This window comes from Apteryx rowi, unplaced genomic scaffold (assembly GCF_003343035.1).
Source record: "Apteryx rowi isolate R43461 unplaced genomic scaffold, aptRow1 scaffold_400, whole genome shotgun sequence".
NCBI lineage: Eukaryota > Metazoa > Chordata > Aves > Apterygiformes > Apterygidae > Apteryx > Apteryx rowi.
Window position 1 is genome coordinate 692502 of NW_020450531.1, and position 17193 is coordinate 709694.

Genomic DNA, 17193 nt, shown 5'->3' on the forward strand with positions numbered 1-17193 from the left:
AACACTTGGGTGGCATTTGTAAACATGCAGCTGGCTCATAATTAACTAACTAAAATCAGGACGGCTTTTGCTTCATGTATTGGTTCTGAGCCGGACCACTTATTTTGCATTGCTGAAATGTGTGTACCAAATCGTGTGGTACATAAGACACAATCCATTAAAATAGAGTAATACATTAGAAGAAAACTGCTTATTTCAGGTGACTTGAAAATTCCAATGTGCCTTATTATTATCAGTAGCACAAGTAGTGGTCTATTCACAGCCGTTCATCCTGTCACTTCTCTCTGTGAGACTTGGCTTTTTGTTAAAATCTTGGCCAACTTGAGCCATTTGAGATGAGCTTTTCTACCTGTGGTGTCTACCTCCTGGATTAAAAAAAAAAAATCCCAAAAGAAAAAAATACATGTAGTTTTCCCCATGGCTGAAGGATTCATGTATTTGTCTAGCAGCACCTATCACTTTCCAAGCAGTGGAACAGACTCGCAATTTGCAGGTAGAATTGGCACGTACCAGGGATGTCCCTGTGAACAAGCACTCAATAGACATGTTCATTTGGGAACAGCAAGAAGAACCTTTGAAGATTTCATCTGTCTGGCATACCCTCCATTGCTTTGGGATGTCCCTGTGCTGATCAGTCCTCCAGAGCGACCAAGGAGGCTCCAGCTCAGGGTTCAGAGGGCTGAGCAGGACTCATACGAGCAACATGTTTCATGTCACTAAGGACTGAATCACAGTGCAGAAGCACAGGAAGGCTCAACCGAAGCTACACTGAACAACTGAGTGCTCGTCTCTGCACTCTCAGCATTTTTCTTTCCTTGTATATAAATCTATATCCTCAGTGTTTTATGTTATATGGATTAAGATGTTATGACAGAGTTCAGATTTTTAGACATTCCTGACTGTTCTCCAAGTCCAAGGAGCTTTGGATTTGGGATTCTGGCTTCTCTGTTGTAAATGTACGCATTTTTAAACCCCTGTGGAGGACATTAGGATGCATATATACATGCATGCACACACGCATCTACACCAGTCAAACACTGGCATGTGTACACACACAGGCTGTGTTCAGCCTGGCCTGATCCCTAAAGCAAGGGACGATTAACTACAGTTAAGCTGGCCCCAGAAGTCAACAGAGAAAAACTGGGAGTTCGATTCCATCTTCCAACCTCCTGTGGCCATGTAAAGCAATACACCGTACAGTGAGCTGCCTTGGAGCGCAGCTGATGGCAACTCCTGGGAAGTGTCCTGGGGTGCTAATACAGGCCAGCTCTCTTCGAGAACTGCTGATCTCTGTCCTCCTGAAAGCGTATAAGGAATAGCATCCTATAGCTTTTCCCCACCTTTTTTTGGAGGTGAAGAGATATATCCGAGGAAGAACATAAATTCCTGCATCTCTTTCATGCAGCCATATAATTTCTTATTGTTCATGGCAGAGAAACCAGACAGCTGGGGTTTGTTCTTTTGATTTTATAATGAATTTAATCCTATGTAACCAAGCAATTAATTTAAGACAATCTGCAATGTCAGGATTAGATAATCAGATATTGTTGTTACTGTTTCCATTTGTACTGCCATAACGGCAATGAATGCCATAGTATAGGGCCTGAAACATCATAATAAAGCAAACAATCTTGGCTGTAAATGTACGGTTCTGACCTCTCCTTACCTGCCAGTTCCTGCTCGCTGAGTATAAAATTTAGTATTTGGACTGCGAACAAGGGGATTCACTGAAGACAGAAACACACTTCACAGACAATTGTGCAATGGCTGCAAAGCAGCACAATACTTCTGTACGGAGAATTTGGTTTGGGGTGCTAAGTATTTCTTCCCACACAAGGTCCTGAAATCTGTCCTGCTGTTCAAGATGAAAATTCAGAGACCACTGACAAACTTGGCAAAAAAACCCACAAAAACTTACATCAAGTATTTCCTTGTTGGCTTTGGGTGATGTAGCCTCTCTCAACTCTTTAATAGCAACAGGAATTTTAACTTTCTCCCCTTCTGGGATCCAAAGTCCCTATGAAAAGAAGTTCAAAGAGTTACTCAAGCTCATATCCAATATATTAATTCTCACAATTACATCTACATTTTACATTTTCTGAGTAGAACTAAATATTCTGAGCAATGGGAAGGCAAAGCAGACAATAAAAATAGAGCAAGTAATATACAATAACCATTGTGTCTTGTGGGAATTAATGAAGTAGTATGCCTCTTTCAGTCACCTTTACTATATATATTTAAAAACCATGTTCATTACCTTACCTGTGTAAATAGCCCAAAAGATGCACAAAAAGCAACCTGTGTGGATGGAAACCTAACTAACACTAAGCATCATGGCAACTACATGTGCAAAACCTTGCCACTTCCAATTTATAAACTGCAGCATGAAAAGAATTGGGATTTTCTCACAGGAAATGAGATGGCAATGTTCCTGTACAAATGCTCCAGCCCTAAACATATACAGTGAGAGGTTTATTTATGTCCAGCTGCGTTGGTGCTCAGTTAGGAGGCAGAGGAAGCACGTGGTGCTATGAGGAGGCTCTGCTGAAGTACCTAGCAGCATAGGCGTGCATTTTCAGAGGTCAATGTGCCCATGCTGTTTTTTGGAACACATTTGGAAGCCTGCTCCAAAATGTAGAGCTTTGTAAACAAATGCATGAATCTACAGTTTATATTTTGGTACCACTGGCAATAATTGAAAAAAAAAGCCTGGAACACATAAGTTGGACAGGAGGAGTACAGAAAGATGGGACCTGGTCAAGAAGAAATGAAAAGGAAAAAAAAAACAAAAATGAAAGTGTATAGACTCTTTTCTACACTTCTGAATCAGTTTGTTTGACTGAGGAAGAGTGATCGAGGACTACAGAAACCCTAAACCAGGCAGAAAAATTGCTTAGCACTGAGCTGACCAGAGTGCAATTTCTTTTTTTCCTAATATTCACAACAGGGTATTTTTGGCTGCAGCAGTTTTTAAACAGAGATCTTTGTCCCAGGCTCAGCAGTATGGCTCTGATAACATCTTATGTAAAACTTCCCATTTTATCACCATATACTGATTCATACATCAAATAATGATGATTTAGTAGTCCTCCTACCAGTTCAACATACACATACTATGAAAGCTAACAAAAAAACTTACAACAGTGTTCTCAGCAACCAGTTCATGCTTTGCTTGGATGGTTTCTGCATGTGGGAGCAAGAAGAAGCGAGGAAAGGAAACACAGTGATCTTACCTTATAAACAGTGCCAAAAGCTCCAGAGCCTAAAACTTTGACCTTTCTAAATTCTGTTTCCTTTAAAATTCTCAGATGAGCCTGGTTTGGTGCCTCCCCGCTGGGTGTCAGAGGTTCGACAAGCTGGTGGAGACAGCAGAACAAGACTTTAGAAGGACATACAGTCCAGGAAGCAAGCAAGCAGCACACAGCGCGGAGGCAAGTAACACCTTTGCTCTAAATAATGCGCAGTTTATCCCACATGAAGTTTATGTGAGGGCAGCTCCACTCCTGACTTACAACAATAAATATCTGGAGTCACTCCAAATTTCACTCCGTAGAGTTACTGCAGATGTAAAATCAATCAAGAACGAGCTCTGTGATACTATTCCTCCCCATTTATAGAACACAGAATGAAATCTGGCATGGCTACCAGCATTTTGAAGGAAAATGAAGGACTACTACTGTTCAAATAAGACTTAAACTTCAAAGCCTTAAAACCCATGCCAAGAAGAACAGTGTAATTACCACAGATCCTAAATAAGATTAATTTTTTGAACTTACAAATAAATTACAAAAATATTTTAAATAATATGCCGGGATCACCTCCAACCTTTCAGGTTTGCTCTTGTTTAACTAGACGAAATTCCCATGGTACTTGGTTCTCCCAGACAACAGGGATTACAAACAGCAATTTAAACTCTGAGCACAATTCTTTCATCAATACAAAAGGCAACATTAAAATTGACTAGCGATGTTCTTAAAATTTGATCTAAGCTTTTTTGCAATATTTTACCAAATGCAAACAGCATTAATGCTCTCCAAATACAGACATTTAAGGCATTTTTGATATTTAAGTCAGCTTTTTCCCTCAGTCATTTTCTTTTACCTTTCCTTTGAGTAAGACCATATTTGGCTAGATACAATCTGATCCAAGTGTGCCAGCAACCTTTCTGTTGTGATGAAATATCCTCATTTTGATGAGTACAAAGGGTACAATATGAGCTGAGTGCAAACTGAACTTTGCTATTATAACTATACACTAAGGTGTAATATTATTAGGTAATGTATTGAAAAGCAAGGCAGCTGGAAGGCTTTTACCACTCGACTCTGCAAAGCCAGTGAGCACAGAAGGAAGCTGGAACTGGGCTTTTAGTGGAATGCTAAATACAATTTGCTAGTTATTTGCTAAAACTGAACTGGAAAGAGAAGGGACTCATTATAAATGAATGGGTTTGATCCAAGATAATGAATTTTGCCATTTCATATGTGAGGTACCCAGAGGGTGACTCTGTAACACACATGAAACCTGTACCATACAGAAAATGAAAAACAGTGTAGAAACCTCGCTCACGCCCAACAGGGTGAACCATTCACTTTGCAGTGGCCTAAAGGGAGGAGAGTGCTGCGTTCAGGACAGTGATGCATGTGGGGAATGACAGATTTTAATTAAACTTTCAGGTTAGCACTGCCTGGGCTGCACCTACTGTAGTAATGAAAAAGACTTCTACCATCACGGCTCAGCTCCAGCTTCAACAAGCAGTAGGACTACAAAGTGTAACACGGTGGCAGGAGATAACTAAAGGCAGGGTTAAATTTGATGGCTTTGTAACCCTTATGGGGGTGTTAAAAACAAACAAAAACAAGCACAAACACTTCCTCCACTCCTTTCATTGCTATCCTTTCTCATTTTTCTCATCAGAATCAGATGCAAAAGGGAGTAAAATTCTCAAAAGTTCCCAAGTTGCCATAGCAGCCTAAAGGCTTGTCTGGAGTGAGAAATGATTCAATACCGAGGATATAAAGAGCAAGGTAGTACAGAACAGCAAATACAATATACCTCACCCTCAAGGCTTAGTCTTTTCCCTGAGTAGACAATCTCAGTGATTTTCATCGGGGTTTAGTCCTCCAAATCCTCTAAAGCTTTTGAAAATTATATCCATGGAGATTAGATTTAAGATTAAGTGAGAAGGTGTTATGCGCACAACTGCGTCTTTTCCGACCAGCACAACAAACCCTGTGTCAGCCAACCCAAGGACTTATTGAGTTACAAAGCAGATCCATGGTGCCTTAATTTGCTGGTGCAAGGAGGCCAGAAAGCATCGCCCTGAATAAAGCAGCTGACTCCGAGAGGCTGGCCAGGGCGTTTTGGCTGTGATTGCAGYGCTCACCTCCCTCTCCTGAAGCAGCCTGCGCAGGGTCCGCTTTCTCACAATGTGGCGCCGCCGCAAGTACAGGCCGATGCCCAAGCTGACCACGACGAGGCACAGGAGACCTCCAACAACACCAGCTGCGATAGACGGGATTTTGGAGCTGGAAGACAAGAGAGGGTGTGGACAGGGAAAAAATGTTTAGGTGTAAGATTAAAAAAAAACCCTAGGTATCTGTATTTTTGAGTTCTTCATCCAAAGGACTGTTGGGGGGGGGGTGTTTAAGAAAAAAACAGGGTCTCTCAGAACTGCACTGATATGAGTCCACCCTGACTTTTACTGTGCTTGGCACTGGAGATTTCTCCTCCATTGTTTAGCCACCTCCTCCTTCCTCTGCATACTCTTTCTGCACAGAGTTTTGCACCTATCAGTTTTGTGCTGTTTGTTTTGCCGCGTTTGCCCTTTTGCCCCTGATGAGCGAGTGAAGAGCTAACAGGACTAAAGAACTCTGCCATCTGATAAAGCTGGGGAATCTGCATGGACCCACAGGGAGGGGAGAAGCCATACGGAGGTGTTGTGGTCTTGCCTCGCTAGCAGGGTCCTTCCAAGCAGACAAACAGACAGTCCTGTGATTGGGAAACTCGCAGAGGTCAGCAAAAGCAGTGTTTGCCCAGAGCCCCAGCCGTATAAGAAGAGACTTGGGAGCTAGGAGAGTTGGAACGTGACTCCGGCTGGACCGCATCCCCCCCCTCCCCTTTTCCTGGGACGCTGGGTTAAGGTAACTCCTTGAGGCTGAGAGTCCTCTCAATAGGAGAGTGAACAAGAAAGCTTCCAAGTACGGATAAGCAGCACTTCCGATTAACAGCGCAGTAACTGATGATTTTGCGTTATCCTTTCTAAATTAGTAATCGCATTATTTTAATTGATGTTACTAGTCCAAGAGCTTGCATGTGGAAATAGACATATTTTTTATTACGTTACTGTCTCAGTTGTTACCATCGAACCTTTACAGCGTGACAGCCCCATATTCATAAGGTTCCCTTTAATAAATCAAGGCACTTTTACTTTTTTTTAAAAACTGCTCCTGTGGCCAAGTGGCAGGAACCAAGCATTGCAGAGAAGGGCCTGCTCATATATCCAGGTATGCAGAGAGAGAGGATGTTGAAATCTTCTCCTATTATTTCCTTCCTCAATTCAAGATTTTTCTTCTGGTGCTCAGTATTGACGTTTGGGGCATAATCTGCTCCTACAAGTCTTCACTCTTCCCTCAGACTCACAACTGGAGCTGATCCTCATAGCAGAGGCTTCTCACACTGTGAAGGGTTTTCTCCTTCCTCTGACAAACCTGCTGGGTGCACTGGCATCAAATCGATGATGCCTCTATATGCCTGCCAAGCAGAGCATCGGATACAAGCAGCACATGGAAAGGAAGCCGATACCAAGAAGGCATATGCAGGAGCCATCAGCAAGGCTGACATCTCATCATTGTGGAGAGGCCCTGATGCATGCATGGGTCACAATGTACTTCAGATAACCCACCCTCCTCCCCTAGTACAAAGTGTCTGAGGTCAGGTAATGTGTGAACTATCCATGTTGCAAGTACAGGCTGCTGCCTGCTTGTTTGTTAGTGCCTGGTTCATTTCAAATTTAAATGGAAACGAAAAAACTTTTTTCCAAGGTTGTCTTTTGGTTTGTACTTAGAGAATCCATCACAACTCTTTATAAGCTGTCCCAGAAATTACTATTAAAAGTTACTTTTTAATAGTATGCCTAGGCTGAATTTGTCTTGTTATAGCATGACTTGGTGGCCAGAAGTTGAATCCCTGCCTCTTAGTCAGAGAAGCCCTGTTCATTTGTGGCATTATCTTGAGCAAGTCATGAAGGTTAAATGATGCAAAGTAAGATCTAGTGTGAAGACTGAATGTACATGTATGCATGGAGGAAGGGCTGGAGATGTACAGATCGCAGGGCTGGAAGAGTCTCCTGTAATGCAGGTAACCATATCAATCCTGAACATCTCTCACTCTGCCTCTAGCCGATTATCCTTTCTTTTTCCCACTCCCCCTTTTGTTCTCCCATGACAGACCCCAGGTCTCACTTTAACCTTCCTTTTGACAAACTATGCAGAGTAAGTTTTTGGAGTCTTTTGCCATTAGGAGCATTTCTCAATTCTTTAGTCATTTGTATACGTCTGAGCCCGCACTAATCTGTCACTTCCCTATGCAGACCTGAAGTCCTAGCTTTAGGCCTAGCCTTGCAGTGAACAGCACAGAAAAGCAAACATGCATGCATTCTTTCCAGCTCTATCATTAATTGTAACAGATGAAATACTCACCCGTTTGGACAGCCTTCAAGACCGGGTCCTTTGCACCTGTAAAAACAAATAAATATTACACACACATTAGCTCTGGCATACATACTCCCATCATTCCAGCTAAGAAGAGTGCTACTGATGAAAAGTATGTGTTTTAGAGCAGGCTAAGTTTTAACATAGTTATTTATAATGATCATACATGCTATAAAATATCTTGTTCCAGAACATTTTATCTAGAGGCTGTTATGCTGCACATTCAGTAAAAAAGAGTATTTTAAAACATCTTTCTGTGATGTGGTAGAACGGAGGGAAGACACAGAGGCACAAAGTTCAAACAAACCCTGGATTCCCTACTTCTTTTTTCAAATATATCTGCAGTTTCTGCAAGCGCTGTCCCATCCATCAGCTCCAGAACAACTGATCTGTTCATTCACACCCTGAGGCTGCACAAAGTAATTGGCAACAGGGACAGCTGTGGGGCAGCCAGTGATCTTGCTCTGCGCAGACACTTGTGTCAGCACAGAAGCTCAGGGCTGACTGCAGCTGAAGACAAAAGTAACCCCTCCTTGAAAGTAATTCCCTATATAGGGGCAGGAAGCTATGTGGAAATGCATTCATGAAGATAGTCCTGCATAATCCTTGTTTCTCAGCTCAGTAAAAGATTCCAATTTCTGGACTTTCCATTGCAATAGAAAACTTCAGTAGTAGACACATGCTCCCATCAGAAAATAGGATTTGATAGCCCTCCCTTTTGCTATAGTCTTTTGGTATGTGTCCCTGATATTTTGAATTCAGGACCTAAGAGCTTATATTACTGGTACGTGATTGAATCGTGTCGTGGCCTTTATGCTGAAGTATGAGGGTTATCCAGGGAGCCAGGAATGCTTCTAGTAAGTCATTCAGCCTCCACTTGAGTTTAAAATGCCCTAAATTCATTTTGGCAGCCTGATGCAAAAAGCAACACAGATAAAAATATAGTGACTGTGCGTATTTGATGTTCTAACGGGCACGAGAGACACCGTGCACTCCCCATGTGCTGCTGGGCCGTGAGATGTATGGTCTTCATGGGAATTGTGGTCTCTGTGGTGCCTACCAAGGAAGGAGAGCATTACAGAAGGGATTGCATCACCTCTGAAAAGCAGAGCAGAGCAGGAAGAAAAGTCCACTTTGTGGTATCCGCTCCCTGCTCTGACTTAAAGGAAATGCATCATTCCCAAGCAGCTCCAGAGGAGGTCAAGCAGGGGCTAAGGAGTGAGCCCGCGCCAGGAAACGTGTTCCAAATTCCCTCTCGCCGAGAGGAGGAACCAGAAAAACTTCAAAATGGCAGGTGGAGCTGGAGATTTTATCCCACAACTTGAATGAGCTCTGGGGGAGGAAGAGGGGAAGCTACTACTCATTTTAATTGTCTTTTTTTTGTTTGTTTGTTTTCCTTACTCTGATCTTCCCTYGTGTATTTGCCTTGTTTCTGTGCCAAAAGAGTGCTCCAAGACCCAGCATCTGGAAGGTCTTGTGAGTTCACTGGGCTCCCATGCAAGAATGTGCATCCTGGCGTCTTCAGCGCGCTGGAAGCATTGTGCATACTGGTTCCCGGATCCTGGGCGCCCAGCTTTGTTAGCATTTTCTTTCTGCCTACAGTTTGTTTTGTTTGCTCAGTTGAGTAACTAAGCACAAAGAGCCTGCACATGTACAGCAGAACCACAAGGTTGCTCATGGTCACAGGAGATGTATCTAACTTTGCAACAGGCCTCCCTCTTCGAGCATTTAACAGAGAATTGATCTAGGACCCAAGACCACATCCTAACACACCTCTGTGTGAACTTCTATACACTAATGCAGCAAAGCATGTGTAGCTTCTTCCAATTAAGATGTTAACTTAGAAGAGCTCACAGCAATCCAGAATGTGACTGTGGTCCTTTTAATGACCTCTTTCCAAAAATTCTGGTCTGCCATGACACTTTATGATGGCAAACCCTCTGTGTACTTCCTACAGCAAAAAAGTTGTCCAAGGGGATAGTATCTATAGTCTGAAGAATAATCAACCCGTCATTTTCCTAGATTAGAAAGTGAAGGCAGAAGAAGAGGCATAGATTTTCACCTGTGCCTTTTTTTTAAATTATTTCCCACATAAATCTATCAATACGAAGCCTAGTGGGATAAAGTTAAAAGGTGTTTGGGAAGAAAATGATAGATCAGCCTGTGCTTCTCAAACCCTATGTGATTTTCCGATTCATTTTGCAAGTCAAAGAAGAAACAAAGCCTATGACAAATATCCATCTGAGACTAAATATAACCATCTTTCTTAATGTGGAATTTTAGGATGACACCCAACATAAGTAACCCAGGTTTTATGGAATCTAAACAATCGCTTTTTCCATTCCTGTATCGTTTTTCTTCTTTTGCTTACAGAAACTAAAATGAGAAATGTGACCTTGTATTATAAACTGCCTCAAGATCTTATGGATATATTAGATGGAATCTAATAGCAGTCACAGTCTCTGAAGCATTTCTCTACCATCCCCTTATTGGAAAATTAGCACTGTGTACAGTCCCTGAAACTACTGCATCCTGAACTCAGCATTTCATCTGTCTGCGTAAATATTACTTGTCTCAGTGTAGACACAGCTATTTATTTCTGAAATCCATCAAGATTTTAACAACTTTCTCCTCGACCCACAGTTCCTAATTTGATGTAATACAGCCAGGTTGCTATGATTTATGGCCTTTCAGAGGGGACTCAGACTATAACAGCCTAAGTTACTTCAGAGCCATAAAAGAAATGGAAAACCACTAGGCTTTGTAAAGCCTTACGAGAACTTTCCTCTGCCCTTTCTTTCTCATTAACCTTCAAAATGTGATGAAGGCATTGAATGTGTGCTATGCTGCCACAGACTTCCCTCTCAGACCTCCTTGCCTTCCTTCCACCCATCTTAAAATCCCGTGGCACTTAACATGAAGGATGGCAAGACATGTAGGGTTCACATGGACTCTGGAGGCAGGATGCGTCAGTCATGAGACTCAGGACTATTAACTACCGTTATGCCTTCTCTCTTTCTTGCTATTCTGCCCCACTGGCTATGACTGAATTTAATTCTGCTGCTCTGGGAAAATAACATGGGAAAACCAAACCACTGAGCGCAGCGCAGATTAATCAAACTAGTGTGTTTCATTAGTTGCTGGAGGTATAAACTGGGTAATTCCAGGGCTTCTGGGACATCTCTCTCAAATGGAGTGTATTTTCTCAGCCATAGTAGAGACAAACTAAAAGGAAGTTTGGGCACAAAAATCCTGAGTAACAAGGGAAATGGGAGAGAAGGAGTCATTTGGGCTGAACAGAAGACAGCTACCTCCCTTCTGTTTTCTAATGAAAGCTGAACAAACTACAGCTTAGGGACTTGGCAAAGAAAACCAAACTAGATGAGATTCTTAACAGCAATATAAAGAAAGTGATGCACTACAAGTGAGCACACCTAAAGTAAAAAAATGAAATTTGTGACAAAGCTTGGTTGGGAAGAAAAGTCCTGCTTACTTGCAGCTTCTTCAAATAAGTAACAAAGGGTCAGATCCTGGAAACCCTTACTTGCATGAGTACAGAAGTCAGAACACTTAATCATGCTGATAAGATTTTATGGGCTCTAGACATGAAATTGGACAGGGACAGCAATAACAAAATTGTTTCTTGTCATGCAGAAATTGCTGAGACTGTGGTTATTAAGGATGTAAAAACTTTGCGAGACAGATGTTTTCCACCCACTGCTGCTAGAACCGATCGCGTTCCCACGGCACAAGGGGAAGGTGTGAACAGCAGTTAGTGGGCAGCACTGATCGGTGGCCTTCATGGGGAAAACGCTGCCCTGGACTGATTGTTCCCACATTAGGCCTCTGCCACTGGCTCCCTACCCACCAATGCCCTTGCACTTAAATGTCCCATTGGTAAACAAAAATAGTAATGCAACCTTCCTCCAGCTCTCTTGAACCCTTCAAGGGTACAGCCTCTTTCTTTTGCCACACTTTGGCAGCAGCTTGAACAGGGCCAGTCAGCATGTTCATGATATAAATAAATAACAATGGCAAATCTAGCCCAATTCTTTCGCATCAGAGATGAAATAGATATCATTTTTTACGTTATACCTTAATAACATAGGGTCAAATACTCTGAGCCATAAGTTCAGTAACCCTAATTTTCAATAATCTCTCCTTACCCTCCATCCATCCGACTCCCTCGGTCCACCCACCCACTGTAGGCAAGCGGGAACAATTTGCAGTCCTGCTTTGAGGCCTCTCTTGTGCACAGAAAGCCACTGCATAGTTTGCAGTTGCATTCACGTCTGGCAAATTATGTTCTCCAAGTCTGTATTCGAGCTTAGCGTTTGATCTTGCTACCACAGCCACACAGTTGAAAGCCTTGTTCAGATGTGGTTACCGATTATGCTACTCAAATAATCAGCCACATTTTCATGTGGCCAGTTATAAGAAGGATATTGGTTCACTGTGGCCAGTTGGGATCAGTAAGGACTAATGATCACAGTCACTGAGGTCATTAAGAAAGATCAAAGTTATTAAGATCCTTTTTCAGCTGAGATCAGTCGTTAACAGAAGTGTGACGGGAAGCATTGATAAGCCTTGCCTGTGATGGTGAGGAAACACAGGGTAATCACTGCAGATCACGGCAAATCCACACTGGTGTTACAGCTCCCATCTGAAAAACTGAGCACTGAATTTACCATGCCATGGCTGAGGAACATGACAAAGTCAGTCTGTGGTCACCTGGGTGGTAAAACTCGAAGTCGCTTGCTGTTTTAGCCCTTCATGGCCATGAAGGTGGGGGCTCTCTATATTTTAATGACCTGGCAGCTGAAATAGCTGAATGTATGATGGGATGAAGGTTGGCCTGGTTAGACTGAGAGGAATCATTACAAGTTCTCTCCTAGGCATACTGCAGAAGGATTTTGGACCAGGCAGATCCTGCAGGCTACAGGGAAGAGGCCTGCGAGGGAAAAGACACCAAAGAAGGGTCTTTTGCTCTGAAAGCATCCAACAACCAGGTCCCAAACTCCACACTTCTTACAGTGCATCCCATGTCCTTTGCAGGGAGGAAGCCAGGAGAGGACACAGCTGCAACCCTGTTACCTATTGTCACGTAGGTAAAATATAGTTAAATTCACAGCTCATTATAGGCAGTGGTTTCACCATGCCCCCAAATAAAGACAAAGGCTTAAAACAGCTCACAGGGAACCGGATTGGGTTTGCTGTGATTCCCAGTGATTAAATTCATATTTAAGGCAGGCAAGGCTTTAAACTCAGACCTGGTGCTAGCATATGGAAAGAGAGCAGAAAATCGCTGTATATGCCTGAGGCACTCCACTGGGACTTCCCTCCTGAAAAATTCAAGTTGCAGAGGAAAATGGGAGCAGCCATTCACACTGCTCCATCCATGTTGATGGAGAGGGAGAAACGCACCCTACGGTGCAGGCCCCCGGAGCTCAGCCTCCACCAGATGTCACCACCGTCCCTCTCCAAAACCCAGGGCTGAGCACCCAGCCGGGTGGAAAAAAAAGAGCAGTGCATCACTAGCAGGTGAGTTTTGTAAAATTCCAGAAAGTTTCTTTTTTAAATAAAAAAAAACAAACCTGTTTTAAATCCCCTAAAACATTTTTCCAGTTTTTTTTTTGCCTTCTGTGCAAAGAAGAAGTGCCACTGAACTTTTCCTATTTACAAAGTCAGCTGCACTTTGCTTACATTACCTGCATATTCCTGACCTCGTTCACTTCCTGCTGGTTTTTGTTGGTGGTGTTTTGAAACAGGACTGTCAGGAAGGGAAAGAGCTCAAGAGGAGTAATAAGCTATTCTTCTTTCTTTTTTCCTTCTTCTTCTGTTTAGACAAATATCTTACTCACCCGCGGGTACAGTTTGGATGGCAGAGCTGACAAACAGAGTTTCCGTCCGCGTATTTCCAGACGAGGGTATCATTTTCCCCCAGCACCCCCGCAGGGCAGGTTTTCACGCAGTGAGGGCCATCTATGAAATGGGCACATTTCATGCAATTGTCTGGGCCCTGCAAAGAAGCCAAGAAAAAGAAAGCTTGTTTGTAACACCTGTATACTGGCCTATTCAAGAGGAAATTCAGAAGATACATCTAAATGTATTCGACATTCAACTGCTGTTTTTTATTCAGAGCGTAGCAGCACTAAGATTGCCCTAAGTATTTTGAAGCAGGGAAAGCAGCAAATCTGGATCAAATTCTACTACAGAAAAACAAACAGGCCAGATCCAGTGCTGGTTTCAGCAGGGCTACAGTGAGACATGCTATGTGAAGATTATTTTAATTATTGTCATGTTGAAGGGCCACAATAATAGATTAATTACTAGATGCTGAGCAAATATGGAACGAGAAGATGGTCAGTGCCTGAAGGAACTTATAACGTTAATAGCAGCCCTCAGGCCATGGTGGTCTGAGCTAGAAGGGAGGATGGAAATACTTCACATTACTGAGCAGTGACTCTGCAGACTGAAGGGCAACAGTCAAACATGCAGTGGCTGCAGAAGAAGGCAAGAGGTGTTTAAATATTTTGGCTAACAGCACAGAGGGGAGGAGAGAATCTGTGACAGAAACAGGAGATTTGATTTCAATTATCAAAAAATGCTCTCCGAGACAGAGGATGCAGTTGCATTGAAGTGCATTTGCATTCTCTCACGTAAAGGTAAAGGACCAAATTCAGTTGCAGATGTAGAATAGTATGGCACCCTTCCAGATATTCATGAGAATTAGAGTTTTAAAATTAAGATGTGAGTTTGATCTAACAAGTATTCAAATGAAATTATTTCTCACATTTGCCAAACTAGACATTTCATAAAGGAGCATTTTAAAAATGGAAGAGGAACAAAATTGAAGATGACTCTGGATGACTGGCAAGAGTAGAGTGTATTGACTTTTGTAGAAGGAGCTTTATGTGAATCCGGAAAATGTAAACAACTTTGAAAAAAACATTCATTTTGTTTTGATTGACTTTCCAGACACAACTTATACTTGCAATTACTATAATATAGGTATTTACTTTAACCTAGTTAGAGGAGGGAATGTAAAAACTGCTTCCTGAATGTTTTCCAGTAAACACCTGTTTTTGATCACAACTTTGTCCTGTGTTTTTCAAAATGGAAAAGCTACTGTATTGATCCACTGTTTTTAACAATTATTCTTCTCCCTCTGAATAAGGAAGTTCAATTTGTTCATGCTAATTTGGCTGTTTGGTAACTACACATTCCTATAATGGTCACCAAATTCCCATATTTTCACCTACATATAATCCTTAAACTTTGCTGTAAAAAGACATAACCAGGAAAGGCCCTGCAATGCCTGTGGCTGAGAGGCAGTGTGGATTATGTGTATGATGGGTGACACGAAAGAGAAATTACCTTGAAGACCCCTTTCCTGTTTTTGTCCCCTGTCCCTGTCCCCAGACCTTGCCCTCTAAGTCCCCCATCTCAGCCTCGTCCTGGACTTGTTTTAAAGTACCAGCCCTCTTCATGGCATGTGCAGGATCTCAACATGGGAAATGCATGTTACAGTCTAATTTGCCTGCGTGTAGAGGTTTGCTAAGGCAGATCTGCTCTTACAGGTCCAGTGCAGGTGGCATTGTAGATGGTGGAGTTTTGCACCAGGCACTCTGGGTGACACGGGACACATTTCGAGTCCCTTTCGAACTCCCGGGGCTCCCTGGAAAATAAAAAACGGAAACAATAAAAAAAAAAAGCTGGCAAAATGCTGATGAGCGAGTGATAAATTTTGTCGGTCTCTAACGTCTCTACCCTCCTTCTTTTGACTTTTTCAGTTTAACTATACTGGGAGAAGGTCCTGGCTAGTCGCAGCACATTGGCACAGCAAGGGGGAGGCAGCAGTATGGGAAATTTGGTGACAGGGGAACACATGGCACTCCAGACTGAACACTAAAAATTAGTTTACTTTCCATTTTAAGCTAACGACAGAGAATATCCTCAAAGATTTCCAAAAGCTTTTAAATGGTAGGGATGCAAAGAGAGCAGCAAAAACAGTTCAAGTGATTCCAAGGCTCCAAACAATAATTAGGAAAGTTAAACAGAAATGCACTGATAATTAAATTCATGCCCTCCCTACAAGACACAATGAATCATTAAAATATGAAAGTTGGGAGCAGATGGTTTCAATAGCAATAAAGCTGTTCCACTTCAAGTGATAGTGTTATTAATTAAACTAAACCTACCCATCATTTGACACAAAAAATGCCCAGATCTGCCCTTCAGGTCGTAATAACTGCTGGAGGGAATTCACTTACAAAAAAGACAGCTGCTGAACTGCAAGTTGCTAGACAAATACAAACATCACGGGCATCAGCACACTGTCAATTACTTTCATAATACTAACGATTTTTAAAAGTCCAACTTTGAAAGATTTAGTAACAAAATAAAGACAAAAATTGGCACCAATAAATCTGTGGATGGGAAAACCTTTTGTGTTTAATGCACATTGCTGAAAATCAGCATAATTTTTGGTGCTAGCCTTTCCTTTCCTTCCTATACCACCTGTTGTGCTGAGGGAAACCACATTCATAGCGCTGACGGAGAGGCATCAAGATGTTTTGCTTATCCTGAGTGAAGCTGAAGCAATAATTTTGCCTGAAATTATTGCTCCAAGTGCTCTTCATATTAAGGTTAATTTTCCCTTGACTACAGCTTTGCAAATTGCAAAGCTCTGCCCGGGACTTTTGTCAGGAGCTGCCTGCAGTTTCAACAGGAGCCTCTCCAGAGCACCCCGGGGCAGACTCTGACCTCCCGAAACATGGGCTGCAATGCAGCAAATCGCTTGCGTGTAATTTTGAGCAGGCGGAAGAGTCCCTTGGCAGCAAGGGCGTCTCCTGAGGGGCGAATCCCTGGCTCGAGGGGGAACCAAGCTCCCTGTGATTGCAGCTAGCTCAAACTCTCGCCCAATGGGCTTAGCATGACAGGCATAGCTCGGATTTTCAAAGGGGCTTTAAAAGCTCCTTTATTTCTTAGGGGAAGGAAATGTAATGCTTAGCTTCCTCGGGCCTCCAGCTCGTCCCCTGGCAGGCTTGAGGGGATTTCCTCGTGTCAGCTGCTCTGGCGGGAGCAGGCTCCCCAGCAACGCTGGACAGGGCAGCCTCGCCACCCAGCTCCCAGCTTTTCCCTGTTTAGGTGCTGTGCTCAAACTAACTTATTTGCAGTGCTGGTGAAGTCCAACGCAACCAGAGCCCCAGTTTTTGCTTTCTTGCTAACCACCGAAGTTCTCAAAAACAAAATTGAAATATCACCACTGAAACCCCCAGACGCCTTACCCTTGCAGGATATTGCACTCTTTCACACACTCCTTCTGGCGGCCAAAAAACCTGCAGGAGAAGCAGTGGAAGGGCCCTGGGCCCCAACAGCCTATATCCGAGCACAAGGGGTCACAAACATGCTTAGCAGCAGCTAAGAGAAAAAGAAAAAAAAAAAAAAAAAAAAAAAGCCATGAACTTCAAAGCAGGAGAGA

General features: G+C 42.7%; 1 protein-coding gene across 1 annotated transcript in view; it reads right to left on the reverse strand.

The window, feature by feature from the left end:
* The window catches only part of EGFR (epidermal growth factor receptor), a 45823-nt gene that overhangs the window by 14426 nt on the left and 14204 nt on the right, over positions 1 to 17193 (reverse strand). Inside the window, exons 12-18 of the mRNA XM_026075289.1 lie at positions 17000 to 17132; positions 15288 to 15387; positions 13571 to 13728; positions 7698 to 7733; positions 5384 to 5525; positions 3234 to 3356; positions 1919 to 2017 (exon numbers count right to left, since the gene is read on the reverse strand). Of these exons, the coding sequence (XP_025931074.1) occupies positions 1919 to 2017; positions 3234 to 3356; positions 5384 to 5525; positions 7698 to 7733; positions 13571 to 13728; positions 15288 to 15387; positions 17000 to 17132 (791 nt within the window). The remainder of the gene's footprint in view (positions 1 to 1918; positions 2018 to 3233; positions 3357 to 5383; positions 5526 to 7697; positions 7734 to 13570; positions 13729 to 15287; positions 15388 to 16999; positions 17133 to 17193) is intronic.